The 19,523-nt window shown below is 45.1% G+C and overlaps 1 protein-coding gene across 1 annotated transcript in view; it reads right to left on the bottom strand.

Moving 5' to 3' along the window:
* The window catches only part of SEPTIN10 (septin 10), a 43,911-nt gene extending 24,597 nt beyond the window's left edge, over positions 1 to 19,314 (bottom strand). Inside the window, exons 1-5 of the mRNA XM_027772912.1 lie at positions 19,246 to 19,314; positions 12,389 to 12,506; positions 11,852 to 12,047; positions 6,934 to 7,120; positions 68 to 417 (exon numbers count right to left, since the gene is read on the bottom strand). Coding sequence (XP_027628713.1) covers positions 68 to 417; positions 6,934 to 7,120; positions 11,852 to 12,047; positions 12,389 to 12,506; positions 19,246 to 19,299 — 905 coding nt within the window. The 5' untranslated portion in view covers positions 19,300 to 19,314. The remainder of the gene's footprint in view (positions 1 to 67; positions 418 to 6,933; positions 7,121 to 11,851; positions 12,048 to 12,388; positions 12,507 to 19,245) is intronic.
* Between the last annotated feature and the right edge of the window lie 209 nt (positions 19,315 to 19,523).

The following is a 19,523-nucleotide window of genomic DNA, read 5'->3' as shown; positions in this document are numbered from 1 at the left end:
CTTGTTCCGGGGGCCCACGTCTGCGAAGCCCATCTCCAGCTTGCAGCGCCGGTACAGCTCGCAGTGCCTGGCGTGGGTCTGCTCCCGCAGGTCCTCCATGTTGGTGCAGATGAGCATCTCCCGCAGCTTCACGAAGTCGCAGTGGTTCTCATTCTCCACTTGCACGACACCCCAAGGGTACTGGCGAGCTTTGACCATCTTATTTCCGACTTTTACCTCATCCATACTTCCGACCACAGCAAATGGCAAATGTCCGTCCATCGCAGCGTTGACTTTGGCGATGGTGTCATCGTCTGTGGGGAACTGGTATATCTGGACGCCATTGCTGACCAGCTCACTCATAAGCTTGATCTTAAACTTCTGCAATTCCGTTTTAGAAATCGCATCTGCTTTAGCAATCACTGGTATAATGTTCACCTATTTAGAATAAAGAAAAACAGAAGCTGATAATCGAACATCTAATTTTTATTCACACAAAACCATTCTATCTCTGATCATAAATTCCTTCAACTTGGATGGGGCCGTTGGCCAACTACAGTCTCACTGCCTGCTGTCACAAAGAAAGATTCCTCTGAACCATCAAGCCGGTTTGTAGCTACGGCTGCACATTGGCAGGGGTGAGTAGCTGCCATAGACCCTTAGAGCCCACACAGCCCAAGTATTCACTACCTGGTCCTCTGCAGAAAGTGCCCTCTGACCTAGACACTCACTGGCTGTCACTTTCCTAAACGTAGGACAGTGGTGGCCTTACAGAAATTACTTGTAAAAAGCAGAGCTCTTGGGGCCAGCAGGTGGTATGGTGGTTAAGCCGCTGAACTCCCACATGGCCGACCACGGTCCAAGTCTCAGACCTGGTAGCTTGCTTTATCTCCCTGATGAGTGCACATACCCTATAGCAAATTAAAAATAATAATGATGATGAATAAAATTTAATAAATAATTCCCATTTTTAAAAAGGAAGAGCTCTTGGTTAATCTTTCATTTGAATTTAGGTTTCAAAATCTCATTTTCTTCTTTCTCCTTCAAAGCCCCTTAAAATTCCAATGGTGGCAAATGGTGCAGAGGAAATGTGAGCCCCAGGAGGCTCTGCAGGACCAAGCCATGTGGGCACCGGGGGGGAGGCCTGGCTTTAGGTCCCGGGTCACCCGCGCCTGTGACCCTGCTGGCTGGAAAGCTGGGGGGCAGATCATGGTGTGATGAGACAGACCCTGTCAAGGGAACTGGTTCTCTGGGAAAGAAAGGGAGCAAGAGAGGGTGGGAGAGAGGAAGAAAGACAGAAAGAAACTAACTCCAAAAAGTAAACAAAACAAGTAATAAACAGTAAGTTGAAATTGCCTACTTAATTCGCTGACAATTTTTATTTATTTCCTCTGAGAGAGAAGCGTCTCCATGCCACAACCCAGCCTCAGCTCAGCCAGCACGAATCCCAGGCACACGAGCCCAGGGAGGCCCTAGGATATGAACTCAGGACCTTCCCATGTGGGCCCAGCACCACAGACTGCTGTCACCACTGCTGGCCAGAACTTCACCTCTTAATAATCTAATAAGCACAAAGCAATCAGTGATCAATCCCTCAGCAAAACTAAGAAAGAAGTGCAGTTTCTGCCCCCATGTCAGCACTGGACCTGTCCTTCCCCGGGCCTTGTCCTTGGAGGCTCAGACAGACAGTGGCCAGAAGGAGAGGACTAACAACCAGCTCAGAGCGTCGGGATGCCTGAGTAGTACGGCAGGTCTGCGCGTGGGGTGTGCAGACCCACACCTTGCAGATCTCCTACTACAGGGCGACAATGCGCCCCTAAGGGGACCAGGGGCTGTTTTCCAGTGTGTGTTAGTCAGTCGGGGCTAAAGGGCTCACCTGTGTCGAGAGTGAGTGAGCACTGATTTTCAGGACAAAAGTAAAAATAAACTAATTTCTCTTCTACTCTCATTGTTTTTTTCCTCATTTCCAGTTTCTCACTAATTTAATTTATCTGGATTTATCAGTGTTCTGAATGCTCCAAAGGAGGTAGATATTTTTGTAATTATCTGCAAGGTCGGTAGCCAAAAACTTCCTGAGTCAATAGCTTTCATGCTGGATTAGTCAAAGCTCCTGAAAATGTTTATATTAAGCCCCTGGTTTCAACATTACATACTTGCAACAAATCATGACAAATTAATGCAACAAATCATGACAAATTAATAACACAGTTGCTTCTGTAACTCTGAATGCTAAACACCAATGTTTGGTCAGGGGGAGAACAGGCAGCAGACCTTACCCAAGGATGGTCACTTGTCACCATCTGCACAAGACAAGGAGACGTTCCCCGTGCAGCAGGCAAGCGTTCTGCCTTAGGGACAGAGGGCTGGGGCTGGGGAGAAGCCAGCACAGACACCTCCTGAACGTGGACGTCAGGATCTGCCTAGACCTGCCAGGTGGCTGGTGGCTAATGCCTGCCCTGCTGAAAAACCTGCACCCCCGTGCAGCATGCACCATATCAGGTGCCTGAGGCAGGCCTTGGCCATCCTTTAACTTGTAATAAAGCTCAGTCCGTCTAACAGTCCTGCTTGGTTTCACAGCACAAAGATAATGGCAGGAATGAAGAATTCTCCGTTTTAGGACCTCTTAGCTCAGGGGTTTCAGTGTGCTGCATCGGAAGCCAAATAGCAGGGTTAGTCTTGTAGCCTAACGGTTAAGAGAGCTGGACCCCACATGGTGGACTGCAGTTCAAATCCTGGCCTGACAAACACACAGGAGGTGGGGGTGGGTAGATGTGTGTATCCGTATATCCTGACAGGATGGAGGAAAGAAGGAAGGGGGATGCATGTGGCCACACCCACTGGGGGAGTGCGTGCTCTCTCTCTCTTCCTCTCTTTGTCTAATCTCTGGCAAATGCTTGTGACCTGGGGGTGGGGACAGGGGGCTGAAGTCTCCATTTTAGAATTTCTCCCTTCAAGTGAATAATGCAGATGAGGGTTTTGTGGCCACCTTCAACTGAATACATAATACTCACAATCTTTTACTGTTACCATGGAACACTTCATTTCGGTTTTAAGCCTTGTTGAAAAGATCACCTGGCGCTGCTCTTCAGAGTCCTCGGCAGCACGGGGCATGCATCTGAGCCAGCTATTCTGAGGCCCAGCTTGATGGTCTGCTGTGCTGCCCCTGAGCAGGCGCTCCTGTCCCTCCTGCTTACACCCCGATCCCCTAAGGGACTGACCACACGTTGCTCCTGGCCGCCTAGAAGGCTTCGAGGGCCCCAAAGAACTTGGGGTGGTCCATTTCCAACAGCAATACTGAGCATTCTGAGTAAGGGTCAGCTGGTGGAGTGGTAGTAAGGTGGCTGGATTCACGTGGCCAGCTGCACAACTCAAGTCTTGGACTTGAAAAACACACTGGGAGCCTGCGTGTGTGTGCTCAAAACCCCTAGGGGAGAAATGGAGGGGAAGGGATTGAGCGTGACCATCCCCCATGGGGGATGTTCTCTTACCTTCTCTCCCTGGAGTACACATACCCTCTGGCAAATTGAAAAAAAAAATTAACTCTGAACAAGACTGAGCCTATTAATTAAAAAGTAACTTTTAAATAACAAAATAACATAGGTGCTTCCTATGTGGGAGGCATTGCACTAAATGCTTTGTAATTCATCTCAGAAAATCTTCACAAAAGCATCAGAGCAGTGCACTCTCCCAATTTTATAAATGAAAAAAAGAAAATGAAGCCTAGTTAGTTTGCCACCGGCCACCAAAGTCAGGAAGTGGCAGGACAGAGCCTGAACCCAGGCAGTTCCATGTGACAGCCGTGTTCCAGAGCTCTCCAAGGCCCATTTTACACTAGTACAGTGACCCCCACCAACTAAGCCCCTCGGCTAACTCTGAAACAACCTTCTTACACAAAATAACAGACAAATGCTTGTTTTTACAAGGAAATCTACACTTCGTCATACAAAATAAACATGTTTAAATCACCAGCAGTAGAGCAGATAGACGGTACGTATTTATACACTATACTAGAACAACCTTCCACTCTATGACACGCAGTTATACACTGGCTATTGAGAAGGGGAAGGGTGAACCAGCATGCTCTGCGTGCCTTTACAATTTGCACACTATGCATCATGTGATTATTGACAGGGCCGTGCAGACAACACAAGCTGGTGAAGAGGCTGCCTCCCATGCCTACGGCAAGGCCTGGGCTGGGAAGGAACTGCGAGCAAGACTGGCAGTTTACAAGCCCTAAATCTCCATTGTGTTGCTGTACTGGTCTGCACTCAATTTCTCTGCCATGAGCTTTACTGTTATTATGGTACCCTGCAAGGGTAAAATAACACCCCCAGACTTACTGCAACTTTACAATAAAGCCAATCAGTGATCCTGTAGGAATGCAGTTTCAGTTTCCTAAGATGCTCAAAGATCAGAAAACGTGAGACTCCCCCCACCCTGCCTGTTTTAAGCCAAAATTAGCATATGTTAGGTTAAGTTAGTATAAGTCAAATTAGCATTAGTAGTATATGTAGACTAAGTTCGTTTAAGGCTAATTTTACGTAAATACCCCTTGTTAAACCTGCAGGCCAAAGTTAACTTACCTTAGGCCAAGTTAGCATACCCACCGCCATGACAAGGACTCAAAGGTAAAGCACAAGGACCAGCAGTTGGCATAATGACTATGTCACTGGAACTCCCAGGTGGTCGACCGCAGTTCAAGTCTGGGACCGGGCGGCTTAAACTCACACCAGGCACGTGTGCGTGCGTGCCCAAGATCCCGAGAGGAGAATGGAGGAGAAGGGATTGTGGCGTGGCCATCCCCCCTGGGGGGTGATTTCTTGCTTTCTCTCTCTCTGCCTCTCTGTCTTTCTGGTGAGCGCACGCGCCCTATAGCAAAAATCTCCCCAAAAAAAAGAAAAAAAAAAGAATTCACTGATTAACAAAGAATTCAGAAAAAAAAGAAAAAAAAAGAATTCAGCAAATAAAATATAGGGACCCGTGGGTTAATAGAGGAAGGACAGATCTGGCTAACAGTGACAGAATAAACACACCTGAAGGCTCCAGGGGAAAAAGTAACTATCTTAGCTGAAAGTTCTTATCTAGTTCGGGCAAGCAACAAATAGTTTTTAACTACAAAGAAAGAGTTTCTCATCTGTGTGCTGTTAACTTTGAAAAACTGCTAATAAAACATCCTGTGTTGTCTCCTGACCTACAAGATCCTCTCATCCAAAAGGGCCCAGTCCGATAATCAAGACTTAAGAAGAAAATGCACCAGACAAATAGACTCCTTCATTTTGAAGACTGTGTTTGACTTCACCTGATCAAACAGAACAGTGCATCATGTTTTACGATTATTGTTTCCACACTTTGTATACCCTATTTCCTTAGAGTAAAACTTTTACTTCCCCCTCGCCCCTCCTACTCCTGTAAGACATCCCTCAATAAATAGGTATGTTTGATAGCCACGGGGCCTGCAGTCTTGAGCTGGCTCTGACTGTAGTCGGCTGAGAACATGCGAGGGAGCATCGAGGTCTCAGTCTGACTCCCGATCACCCGTGTTGCCCTCCTGTGTATGAGTCTCAACCCACCCCGGCTGGAGCAGGGCTTCTGGCAGATGATCTACATTATCTCATTTACTCTTCTTACCGGGCACAACTATTTGTTAAATCCTCTATTTACAGGGACTCATTTCATTCACTTTCATATCTGTCCCTTGAAGTAGGACTTATCCCTAGGTTTTTATTTAAAGGGGAGGAAATTGAGACTGAGAGAGCTGAAGAAACTTGCCCACGACCCAGCTACTAAGTGACAGAGTTAGTATTTAAACCTAGCCTCCGCTGACCCCAAACTCCATGGCCTTCATATAGACTGCATCATGTTGCTTCTTTCCAGCCAGGACAAAGCTGGGCGTAATTTCACCTCTCCCTCACCTTCTGTTTCTGTCTTTAGTGAATACAGGCACCCTCTTAGAAAGAGAAAGAAAGAAATGTTCTCTAAAAATAATACAGATAAGGGGCTGGCAGATGGCATGATGGTTAGGACCCTGGACTCCCACATGGCAGACCACAGTTCGAGTCCTAGGCCTGGTGGCTTTCTTTCCCACTCTCTTTCTCTGTGTCTCTCCCTGGTCAAACAGAAGAAAAATAGTAATAAATAAAATTAAAAATTCTTAAAAACATTATGTATGGGGCCAACAGGTGGTGTGGTAGATAAGATGCTGGATTCCCACATGGCCAACTGCAGTTCTAGTCTCGGACCTTGTGGCCTGAAAATCATGCCAGACATGTGTGCTTATGTGTCAAAAAAATCTGAGGAGGAGAATGAAGAAGGGGTTGAAGCACGGCTATCCCCCGTAAGGAGTGATCTCTCACTTTCCCTCTGACTCTCTCCCACACCACATGTACCCTATGGCAAAAACCTTAAGGAGAAATAAACACAAACAAAACAAACAAAAAAACAGAGAAAATTCCTTTTCTGATCATGCAATTTATTCACTAAAAAAGAAACTAAGTTTGTATGTTTAAAGTTTCTGGTTTTGTTTTGTTTTGTTTTTTGCCATAGGGTGCGTGCACTCACCAGAAAGAGAGAGACAGAGAGACAGAAAATGAGAAATCACCCCCTGGGGGGGATGGCCACACCACAATCCTTCTCCTCCATTCTCCTCTCGGGATCTTGGGCATGCATGCACATATGCCCAGTGTGAATTTAAGCTACCAGATCTGTGACTTGAATTGCGGTCGACTACATAGGAGTTCAGCGACATAGCCAGTATACCAACTGCTGGTTCCTAATGTTTCTTTTCATCTCACCTTCCCAACTGATTTTTTTCTGGAAAATAAGGTGAAATGGAAATTTATCAAATTCTTTAGAGGCAGAGAATGTATGTTATGACATACAGACATAATGTAAAGATACTTTAAGAGTTCAAAGTAAACAGGAAAGTAGATCTGTTGAGTCCTTTCCTAAACCCACCTTGCTGTCCAGGTTCTTCATGGTGAGGAGGTCGAGTGTCTTCAGAGAGTGGCCTGTGGGTGAGATGAAGTAGAGGCACACGTGGATGCGGGAATCGTGGTAGTTAAAGAGAGAACGCTTAATCTTCAGTTCCTCCTGGAGATAGGCCTCGAACTGAGCATCGATGTAGTCAACTATCGGCTGGTAGCTGAAAACAATTATTTAATATTTAAGACCACATATCCACACTACCTTAACCAGATATCTGTGCAGCAGTGAAGTCTGAGGTATCTAAACTAAACAGGTAACTTCAGTGATCAAACCTAATGCCCAGAACAGGCACACACAGAGGTTAATACTTAAAAGCCACCAGCACAACCTGTGCTTGAAACAGCGTTTACATCAAGTCACACGCACATTCACACATCCTTTGCCGGCCCTTCTGATGGAGGTTCCCAGGTATGATATACAGAACACCAATGCTAGAGTACTAAAAGAAAAAAATCAAATACAGCAGAACAGAAAAAGGATGTTATGATCTCAGAATAGTATCCACGATTACAAGGTTAATTTACCAACAGGAAATCAGTTACTACAACTTAACGTATTAAAGATTCGATGAAAGAAACCACAACTTCTTCATAGACTACAAAAAGATATATATATATAGAGATAGATAGATAGATAGATATAGATAGACAGATAGATATAGATAGATATACATATCTGCTAAAAGTATATATTAATTTATGAGTTTTAAAAACCAATTTTTAGGGGGCCAGCAGGTGGCATGGAGGTTAAAGTACTGAACTCCCACATGGCTGACCACAGTTCAGAGTCCCAGACCTGAGGGTTGAAAATCATACCAGGTGTGTTCATGCATGCCCAAGAAGCCTGAGAGGAGAATGAAGGAGAAGAGATTGCAATATGGCCATCCCTCCTGGGGAGGGGTAGGGGTGATTTCTCATTCTCCCTCTCACTCTGTTTCTCTTGGTGAGTGCACATGCCCTATGGCAAAAACCTTAATTAGAAAAAGAAAAAATGCCAAGTGCATGTACGTGCGTGCTTGAAAATCCAGAGAGGAGAGTAGGAGAGAAGGAACTGTGGTGTGGTCATCATCCCCCACAGGGTGTGTGTGCGGGAGTGCTTTCTTACTTTCCCTCTCTCTTTCTTTGGTGAAGTGCACATGCTTTATAGCAAAGTTTAAAAGGGGAAAAAAGCGAGAAACAGAGAGAGGGAGGGAGGGAGGAAGGAAGGATGGAGCCATCATGGAGAAAACGGAAGCTGGATTAACCTGCCACTTTACACTAGAAACGGAAGCAGTCCACATTTCTGATGACTGCGAAGGGAGATAAAGAGAGCCCTCGGACTACCCACCGACTTCCTGGAGGCAGGCCTCCCAGGTCCCGCACAGAGCAAAGCCTGGAGGACTGACTCACCGAGCTGGGAGACAGCACGGGTAGAGAGGTGGCCAACGTGACTAGAACCTGAGGGCCGGCAGGTGGCGTGCTGGTTAAGGGTGCTGAAGTCCCACGTGGCAGACTGCAGTTTGAGTCCCGGGCCTGGCGACTTGCCTTCTCACTTACTCTCTGCAGGTCTGGAGAGCTTCACATGCACCTGAGCTAAGCCACCAAGACCACGGCCATTTCCACGTTGAGGCTGGTAGTTACAAAAGGGCATACATCCAGATTCATTTCAAGGGCTGGCCTGGTGGCATCCTCGGCAGTGTACTGAACCGCAGTGCTGGAAGCCAACCGGTTGGCTGACCTGAAACACCTCAGGCAAGGCATGTGTATGCCCAAGACCCTGCCAAGCTGAAGGGTTGGAGAAAGGGGATCGCTGCACGGCCAGGACCTTCCTTCTCTCTCTGTAATACTCATGCATGCACTCTCTATCATATATAAAATAAATTTTTAAAAGTTCATCTTGGGGGGACCAGCAGTTAGCGTAATGACTATGTCTCTGGATTCCCTATAGCCGACAGCAGTTCAAGTCCAGGACCCAGTGGCTTAAACTCATGCCGGACACTTGTGGTTGCATGCCCAAGATCCCGAGAGGAGAATGGAGGAGAAAGGATTGCAGTATGGTCATCCACCCTGGGGGGTGATTTCTCGCTTTCTATCTCTCTGTCTCTGTCTTTCTGGTGAACACATGTGCCCTATAGCAAAAACCTCTCCAAAAAAAAAAAAAAGTTCGTCTTGGGGGCCCCCAGATGGCATAATGGTTGTCACTGGACTCCCATGTAGTCAATCGCAGTTTGAGTCCCAGACTTGGTGACTTAAAATTCATTCCGGCTGCGTTTGTGTGCGTGTCCAAAATCCCGAAAGGAGAATGGAAGAAAAGAGACTGCGGCATGGTCATCCCCCCCAAGGAGTAATTTCTCACTTTCTCTCTGTCTCTCTATCTCCCTGGTGAGCACATGCACCCTGTAGCAAAAATCTCTCAAAAAAAAAAATCCATATTGAATTGTACAGTTAAAATCAGTGAAATTTATTCTACGTAAATTACAAATCAATAAACTAAATTGAAAAGAAAGAAAAGGCCTTGGAAACATCTAGTTAATAGTAGTGACTACTGACAGAAGAGAACCAGCACTGGGTCCACGAGCACGGCCAGTGGGCTCCAGCTGATCTCGATTATTCCATATTTCCAGACACACGTTAATGGATCATTTGAAAACTGACAGAAAACAATCAATCAGACAAATAAATGAATAGGAAAAAGCAGGCTTCAGTCTATTTAAGGAGTACATTTACACAGAAAGTTATACCTCCTGGGGATCTTATCCCATAACACAAGAAAATGAATTCAGCAGGTCAAGTACACTCACCGGTTCAGCGCATTTACAATTACGTTCACTGACCAGCAGGTGGCGTGGCAATTAAGGCACTAGACTCCTGCATGGCCAAATGCAGGACCTGGCAGCTTGAAAATCACACCAGGCGTGTGCGCAATGGTGCCCAAAATCCCCGGAAGAGAATGGAGGATAAGGGATTGTAATGTGGCCATCCCCCCTCATGGGGGTGATTTCTCACTCTCACTTTCACTTTCACTGTCTCTGTCTTTCTCCAGTGAACACATGCACCTTATGGCAAAAACCTAAAATAATAATCAATAAATAAATGCACTTTAATTTACATACACTAATTGCATGTTGATCTGCATCTTACAAGCAATAACAATATTTAAAGGAACATGCCGGGACCAGCAGTTAGCATAATGGATATGTCGCTGGACTCCCACGTAGTCGACCACAGTTCACGTCCTGGACCCAGTGGCTTAAAACTCACACCGGGCGTGTGTGCGTTCGTGCCCAAGATCCCGAGAGGAGAATGGAGGAGAAGGGATTGCGGCATGGCCATTCCTCCTGGGGGGTGATTTCTCACTTTCTGTCTCTGTCTGTCTGGCGAGCACGCGCCCTATAGCAAAAACCTCTCCAAAAACAAAAGGAACATGCCACAGGCCTTTGCCCCTACCACTAATCTACCCCTTCCAAAATATCTGCACAAATCAGTGCTTCCCATTTAAGGCAGAGCACAGTACTTCCAGGCCCTACTCCGACACAGGGCATACAGGCCATCCCTCGAGGAAGCTACTCAGAGCAACCAAAAATGTACATTCTTAGAAAGCTAAAAGTTACTGCTTTACCACAGTCTTATTCTTTCATAATTTAAATTCGATTTGGATTCTATATCATCAATCTTTATAATAATAGTACAAGAAACCTGGCCACCACGATAGCCTAGAGGCTAAGGAAGCCAAATCCCACATGGCTAACTGTAGTAATTTAAATCCCAGCCCCGGAGGCCTGAAAAACAGTGGGCACATGGGCATGGGTGCCCAAAATCTTGAAAGGAGAAACGGAGAATGGATTGCAGCATGACCTCTCCTCACTAGGGGTGGTGCTTACCCCACCCCCAAAGTGCACAAGCCTAGTGGCAATAAAGAGAAATAAAAATATGGACTAAAATATAAATTAAAATTTCACCATCAAAACTTTCTTGGGGCCAGTAGGTGGCATGGTAGTTAAGGCACTGGACTCCCACATGGTAGTCCACAGTCTGAGTACCAGACTTGGCAGCTTGAAAATCGTGTCCCATGTTTGCATGCGTGCCCCACATCCAAGAGGACACTGGAAGAGAAAGACTGCAATGTGGCCATTCCCCCGAGGGAGATTTCTCACCTTCCCTCTCACTGTCTCTCTCCAGTGAGAATACATGCCCTATGGCAAAAACCTAAATAAATAAATAAATAAAATGGCTATTTTGGCTAAAATTCTGAAGAAGAAAGAAGAAAAACGCGGGACCAGCAGTTAGCGTAATGGCAATGTCGCTGGACTCCCATGTAGTCGACCGCGGTTTGCGTCCTGGACCCGGTGGCTTAAAAAACTCACGCCAGGCGTGTGTGCGTTCGTGCCCAAGATCCCAAGAGGAGAATGGAGGAGAAGGGATTGCAGCGTGGCCATCCCCCCTGGGGGGTGATTTCTCACTTTCTGTCTGTCTGTCTGTCTGGCAAGCGCACGCACCAAAACCTCTCAAAAAAAAAAGAAAAAAAAAAGAAGAAGAAAAACGCTCACGCACACATGTGTTTGACTATTTTACACACCTCACCTTATACAGAAATATCTTTTCCCTCAACAAGATAACTCCTGGCTGAAAATAAGTACCATTCACTAAACGTACACTGAATTTGCATACAGGAGATAATTAAACTATTTTTGCTGAAATACTCATTTTAATAATGTGATTCAAATTATCCCAAAGAAATTAAGCAACCGGATTAAAAAAAGGTCAATTTGTTAATAAGAACAAAGCTTTAATTTTTAAGCAAGGAAAAGTAAGCATTTTCTGTATTAGAAAAATCAAATCATAGCTCATGGGACTAAAAGGCAATTATCTTGAAATAAGAAAAACTTGTTTTATCCCTAGAAGACACATACCTTTCTTCTTTATTTATCTGGTCACCAAATCCCACTGTATTCACAATAGTCAGTTTCAATCGAACATTACTTTCCTGGAGTTCGTATGTCTGAGCTCTAAGTTTAACATGTGGGCAAAAATGTGAGGATTCATGGTCTTCAAAATTAGTGTTAAACAACGTGTCAATCAGTGTTGATTTTCCAATTCCAGTCTCCCCTGGAAAAAAACAAAGGCAGAGCTTCACAGATGCACAGGATGCTGAGAAGCAGCAGAACCCTACACTCCCACTAGGTGGCTTCAAGGGTCCAGATACTCCCAAGGTCACACTTTCCAGGAAAGAAACACATGCTGCAGCTGTTCCCGAGTAACTAGCAGAGTGTAGAAAATGGGTTCTTCAGGACTCTGAAGAGCTAAGTTTCAAGCCGAAAATTAAAAACTAACAGAACTTAACTGAGAAATATCCTGAGACCATGCTCTCAATTGGTGACATGAGCATCACACACTCATGACAAGAAGGGAGAAGAAAGGACCATCTGGAGGAAGACGGGGGCACTTACCCACGCAGAGAATGTTGAAACAGAAGCCCTGCTGAATGGATCTGTTGACCAGCTGATCAGGCAAACTCTCAAAACCAACGTGGCCAGACATAGTCAAGGACCGAATATTTTCTCTTTTCTGAAGGAGAACAAAAACAACAGTATAAAATAATAATAATAATAAAAATACTGAACCAGGATACAGGCACACATGAAAGGATGTCATGCGTCATGACTTTTCTGACGACCCAATAAAATGACAGATCCAGTTCCAGCTCCCAGTAATGGCAGAATAACTTATATCAAACTCATCTCCCTGCTGACAGCAATTGTAAGCAACTCTTCTTCAGGCCACTGGAATGGAACCAAAGGCAGAGAGGGGCTGCAGGGATGACTCCTGAGCAGAGTGAACCTGGGAACCTCCTAGGGAAAAACCACATTTATCTAACTTTCCCCCCTTGGGCCGCCCCAGTCATCACAGCACAAAGGCTGAGCTGGGTTAAGAAGTACATCAGAGATCGGAACAAGTAGCTTGGCTGGAAACTGAGGAAGAAAATTCCAAAAAGAAGGGTCTAAAGCCTGCAAACACACTCTCTATGGACTCCAGCCAGGTATGTGACTCCAACCATGGAGTCCACAGTGGACCTCTGAGCTGCACATGGTTCGGGAAAGACAAAGATCCAGGAGGGAAGAAGGGGACCTGGGAGAAGCTGCGCCCTCCTCGGAGACAGAGCCTGAATTTCAAGTCTAATTTAAAGAAGCCTGGTAAACCTCTCAGGCTTTTACTGAAAACCCAGAAGAGCCATGTTTTAAGAGCAAGAACACATCCCAGCAATCAAAGTGCTCCCTAGGCACAACTGAAACAGACCCGCGCTAGCAAAGCCTGTAGCCCAGGCTCGGTATGCTCAGTATGAAGAGGCAGCAATTTAACTGCCTGTTATAACCAAGCTCAACACTCGAGAAGAAAACAAAACCCAGCATCTCTACAACATCTATTATATAACCAAAGATTGCTACAATAGGAAGAAGCAGAAAAATATGAGGCCTGGTCAAGAAAAAACAGTCAACAGAAAGAGATCCACAGTAACTCATCGAGTTAGCAGATCAGAATTTTAAAGAGCTATGATAAATATGGGGGAAAATGTTTATAACCAGTGACATGGCAGAGGCTTATAGAGAAATGAGAGCTGCCAACAACATCAAAAACCAATAAATGGAACTCCTAGGATGAAAAAAATGCAACATCCAAATTGAAAACTATATTCACTGGTAATGGGAACCAGCAGTTAGCATAATGGCTATGTCGCTGGATTCCCACGTAGTCGACCGCGAGCGCACGCGCCCTACAGTGAAAATCTCTCCAAAAAAAAAAAAAGAAAAAAGAAAAAAAAATGCAACATCCAAATTGAAAACTATATTCACTGGTAATGGGAACCAGCAGTTAGCATAATGGCTATGTCGCTGGATTCCCACGTAGTCGACCGCGAGCGCACGCGCCCTATAGCGAAAACCTCTCAAAAAAAAAAATATATATATATATATATTCACTGGTATTAATAGCAGATCATACAACGGAAGAAAGATCTGCTCAATTCATTGTTATCCAAGCTAAATATATTTATTTATAGAAGTCAGAGATTTCTGACTTCTATAGAAGATAAAACTCTAACAGTTTCAAAAACCTGTAGAACAATATCAAATGGTCAAACCTACCTGTAACTGGAATAGAAGATGGAAAAGTTAGAGGAGGGTAGGTGAAGAGGGAGGAGCGAGGGGAGGAAGAAGGAAAGGTCTGAGTGATGGTGACTGAACCGTTTCCAATGTCTTAAACAGGAACTCGGAAACGCAATAATTTCAGGCAACTACAAACAGGAAATAGCCAAAGGAGCCCATGACTAGGCACATGACAGCAAACTGCTTAAAGACGAAAACAAAGACAAACGTTAGGAGCAACCGGTGTGGGAAAAACATACTACACACAAGCAAACCAAATACAAAGTGACCACAGAGTTCTAAACACAAAGCAAACCAGAAGACAACAGCACATGCAGCACATGTAGCAATGCCGTGTTCTGCAAGGCTGACCCACATGGGTAAGCTCCAGGATCAAGAGGAGACCTCCCTGAGTACAGCAGGCATGCGCCTCCTGAGATCCGTAATCTTTTTAATGCCAATAGAAAAAAACTGACAGTCAAAAATTCTGTATTAAATGAAAACATCCAAGATTTCTTTGGACAAATAAAATCTGAGAAAATTCATTGGCAGTTTATGTATGCTACAAGAAATGGTAAAGAAGCTCTTCAGGGTAAAAGAAAATGACAACGGATGGAAACTCAGAACTACAGAGAGGAATGAAGATCATCAGAAAGATAAATGCACAGGCGAGTAAAGGAGAGTCTTTTCCACTGTTTAAAGCAATAACCAAATCAATGTACTCTAGAATTCATGTCAGAAGCTCAGACGACGCGAGGATAGAGAGGTCCATCATATGTAAAATACTAGTGTTTTTTGAAAGCGGTGTGGCAAGTTAAAGTCGAGATCAATTACTGCTTTAAAAAAATAAGACTGGGACCAGCAGATGGCATAATGGTTACATTGCTGGACTCCCACATAGTCAAACCACGTTCAAGTTGGGACCCGATGGCTTAAAGCTCACACAGGGCAAGTGTGCGTGCACGCCAAAAATTCCAAGAGGAGAACAGAGGAAGAAGAGATTGCAGCATGACCATCTCCCTAGGGAGTGATTTCTCACTTTCTGTCTCTCCAGCCAACACACATAGCAAAGTAACCTCTCTTAAAAAAAAAAAAAAAAAAAAAGACCAAATAGGTGTATTGCTAATAAGCCAATCATGAAGAACAAATGAAATCACAAAATACTTACTAATCCAAGAGGCAGCAGGAAACACAAAAATGAAAAAATGAATTAGATATATATAAAATCAGTTATAAGGGGCATGTGAATTAGCACTATAAAATACCATTGCTCATCCAATAAAATAACCAAAATTAAAAGGCTGACAATATCGAGTGGTGAAGACAATAAAGAACAGGAATGCTGACACGTCTACAGGTGCTCACAAACGGTCACTGTGGAAACAGCTGGTGCTTACTTATAAAACTAAATACACATATACAACCTAAAATCCTCCTGGTGGTACCCACGATAAATAAAAACACACGTCCACACAAGGACACATGCAGAAATGTTCATAGTAGGTTTATTTGTAATAGGTGAAAACGAGGGATAACCAAATGTTCAATAAATGGTGAGTGGATAAACAGATTATAGTTCATCTACACTAAGACATACTACACTAGTGACACATGACACAACATGGGTGACCCTCAGAAGCTAAGTATACAAACAGCGGTTTAGGGTAATTTATGAAAATACATAGGTTAATATATTTAATCTTATATACCTATGAATATGAGTGGAAATGTCTGAAAGGGTAGTCACAGACTATTAAGAATGTCACCACTGAGAGTGGGCTGAGAAAGAATCACTTGTTACTGTGGATGGATGGTGGGCAAAACTGAGGTGGCCCCACAATGATGGTGGCTAGGACACGTATACTCACCCGGCTACTCAATAACCTGGGTGCTGCTGGGAGGAGACTGCAGATGTGAGGAAGGCTCCAAACCAGCTAACGCAGAAAGGAAGACTGTCCTGGGGGCGCCTGACCTAACGACAGGAGCCCACAAAAGGGGCTAGGCAATTTGTGGCCTGAGCGTCAGGAAACCTGAAGGGACCTTGACATGCCTCAAGTTCTCCCTTGCTGGTTTTCAGATGTGAAAGGATCCAAAAGCCTATGGTCTCTGGAGCTGAGAGCAACCCCTAGCCAGCAAGGAACTGAATTCTGCCAACTGGAAAAAGTCAGTGGAAGGGAACACCTTGAACCTGACCCCCCTGAGCTGAAAGGCTGACGGACTGCAGCCTTCAACAGCTCTTGAACAGGTGCTGTTCTAAGGGCTAACCTGTGACAGTGTGTTAGGCAGCAAGAGAAGAGGAACATACACAATAATCTCCTTTCTGTCCTTTGAATCTCTTCTAGTGACATAAGCATGTTATCTTAATGACTTTTTTTCCTTTTTCAGAGAAAGATTTTTTGCTATAGAGTGTGTGAACTCACCAGAGAGACAGAAAGACAGAAAGAGAGAAGTCACCCCCAGGGGAAATGGCCACGCTGCAATCCCTTCTCCATTCTCCTCTCAGGATTCTGGGCACACACGCAATGCACCCAGCATGAGTTTTAAGCCATCAGGTCCAGACCTCAATGCGCAGTTGAGTATGCGGGAGTCCAGCAATGTAATTATTAGACCATCTGTTGGCCCCTCGTTATGACGTTTTTAAGTAAGGAAGCGTTATGCTTCGCGGTCAGGAACCTGAAGGGACCTTGACATGCCTCAAGTTCTCCCTTGCTGGTTTTCAGATGTGAAAGGATCCAAAAGCCTATGGTCTCTGGAGCTGAGAGCAACCCCTAGCCAGCAAGGAACTGAATTCTGCCAACTGGAAAAAGTCAGTGGAAGGGAACACCTTGAACCTGACCCCCCTGAGCTGAAAGGCTGACGGACTGCAGCCTTCAACAGCTCTTGAACAGGTGCTGTTCTAAGGGCTAACCTGTGACAGTGTGTTAGGCAGCAAGAGAAGAGGAACATACACAATAATCTCCTTTCTGTCCTTTGAATCTCTTCTAGTGACATAAGCATGTTATCTTAATGACTTTTTTTCCTTTTTCAGAGAAAGATTTTTTGCTATAGAGTGTGTGAACTCACCAGAGAGACAGAAAGACAGAAAGAGAGAAGTCACCCCCAGGGGAAATGGCCACGCTGCAATCCCTTCTCCTCCATTCTCCTCTCAGGATTCTGGGCACACACGCAATGCACCCAGCATGAGTTTTAAGCCATCAGGTCCAGACCTCAATGCGCAGTTGAGTATGCGGGAGTCCAGCAATGTAATTATTAGACCATCTGTTGGCCCCTCGTTATGACGTTTTTAAGTAAGGAAGCGTTATGCTTCGCGGTCAGGGAAGGGCTCAAGATCAGAACACTTAGCAGAGTTTTACCTCAGAAGCACATGCTCATTACATAAAAGTTGAGCTACACGGCCTCTAGGTTCCCCTCTAGCCCTGACCCTACATGTGTGAGTTTAAGTCCTGGGAACAAAAGTAGCAATTCATAAATGAGGGTGTGGGTTTCTGAGCCAAAGCAGAGAGGAGCAGAGAAAATGAAACTAAGCAAGTCACCCAATGGACTACGCTGGCAGTGCTCTGAGCGAAGCAATGTCAGAAGGCGGCAGATTAAAGGCAATTCAGAAAATCTGGGGCCAGCCCCATGGCCTAGTTAGTTATGGGAGCGAGATCCCACATGGCCGATGACCATGGTTTAAACCGCAGCCGTGGTGGCTAGAAAAACACAGTGGATATGTGGGCAAGCGTGCCCAAGATCCCAACGGGATGGAGAAATGGAGAAGGGACTGAGCCGTGACCGTGTCCTATTCATTAGAGAGTGCTCCCTCTGTCTCTCTCGTGAGCACATGTGCCCTCTAGCAATTAAAAAAAAATTTAAAGTCTGTGAAATGATAAAATAAAGATGGAATAGATTGTTATTACCAGGGAAAGCAAAAAGAAAAGATGGTAGTTTAGTGGTCATATTAAGATGTACCAAAACCGGGGGGACTGGCTGTTGGCATGCGGGAAAGGGGGACAAGAGTAAGTTACTGGAGCACAGAACCAGAGGAGCCATCTAATCCTACTGAACTACCCATGTTTGTATTTGCAGTTTTCTTCTGAATTGAAACAAGCACATTTGTTTTAAATGTGCTTTTTTAAAAAATGTGCTTTTTAAAAAATGGGCTCACCAGGGAGAGACAGAAGAAAGAGGGAAAGAAGTAAGAAATCACCCCCTCAAGGGGGAGGGCCACGCCACAATCCCTTGTCCTCCTTTCTCCTCTCGGGATTGTGGGCACCCACACATGTATGTCTGGTATGTTTCTCAAGCCATGGGTCCTAGATTCAAACCGCTTAGCAGGCCATGTGGGATCTAGCCACCTTAACCACCCTGTCACTGGCTGGCCCTACTCTCTCTTTCTAAACATCAGAAATTATCCCTGTGTCCAGGTCCACCTAGATCCTGGAAGCCTCAGATCTGGCCCTGCCTCAGACAGGCACCCGGGAGCCACCCGGCAGCTCTCTCAATGCTGTCACTCCAAGGAACACTCTATCCAGTCCCGTGTGCAATGTGCCCAGCAAAAGCAGTGCTTGTCTCCTACTGGGCAGTTAGGCCACCTGCAGTTTTAAGTTGCTTACTATGAAAAAGAGAACCAGGAACAGCCTGCAGCACAGCACTGAAGTATGTGGAGGAAGCCAGAGCCCGGATCCGGGTCCTGCCCTTGGTGGAAGGTCCCTGATGGGATGGAGAACTGAAGGGAGGAGGACTGCTGGATGATCAGGCTGCGCAGGTCCTTTCTCTCCCCTCTCTCCTCTCGGTCCCTTTCCTCCCTTCTCTCTCTCTTCCTTCTTCCTGCTCGCAAAGCCCTGTTGAGGGTGCTTTCTCTCTCCCTCTCACACACGCACACACATGATGTGCCTCTGGCATAACAGAATACACTTTTTCATTAAAGCACAGACCAAAAAGGAAATAACAAATGATAAAAAGAAACAGAAAAATTTTTTTACTTAATGTCAAACAGGACAGGCACATGGTGGATTTTATCTACTATTTGTTTTTCCCTGGAGTCAACAGCAAAGTTCATTCCTATGAAAGGTGAAGACAAACGGAAGCGTCCATCGGAGAGGCCTGCCAGTTCTCCGAGCAGCTATTTGGGGAGAACAGAAGCATTCAGAGCACACGATGCACTCTATTTCAGACATACTCACTCTCTGCTCATCCTCAGATACTTGTGAGGGCATACAAGTTGTTCTCATCGCCATGTGAGTTTGAAAGATCTGGAAAAGAGAAAAAAAAAGAAAGAAGAAAAGGCTTAATGGAAAACAGAAACATTACCCCAAAAAGCCCTAAGCAACATAGTTCCATTACTCAGGGATTCTAACACTGTCACTCCAACTTGCAATCCACACTAATGACTCGTGTGTTGACACTGGCTTTCTTACTGGGTCGGTACATCTGTGTAGTGAACAGCACAGAAGCGTCAGCA

The sequence above is a fragment of the Tupaia chinensis genome, unplaced genomic scaffold (assembly GCF_000334495.1).
Source record: "Tupaia chinensis unplaced genomic scaffold, TupChi_1.0 Scaffold000041_1, whole genome shotgun sequence".
NCBI lineage: Eukaryota > Metazoa > Chordata > Mammalia > Scandentia > Tupaiidae > Tupaia > Tupaia belangeri.
The sequence above is the reverse complement of the archived record's forward strand: the minus strand, read 5'-3'. Positions and strand labels throughout refer to the sequence as shown.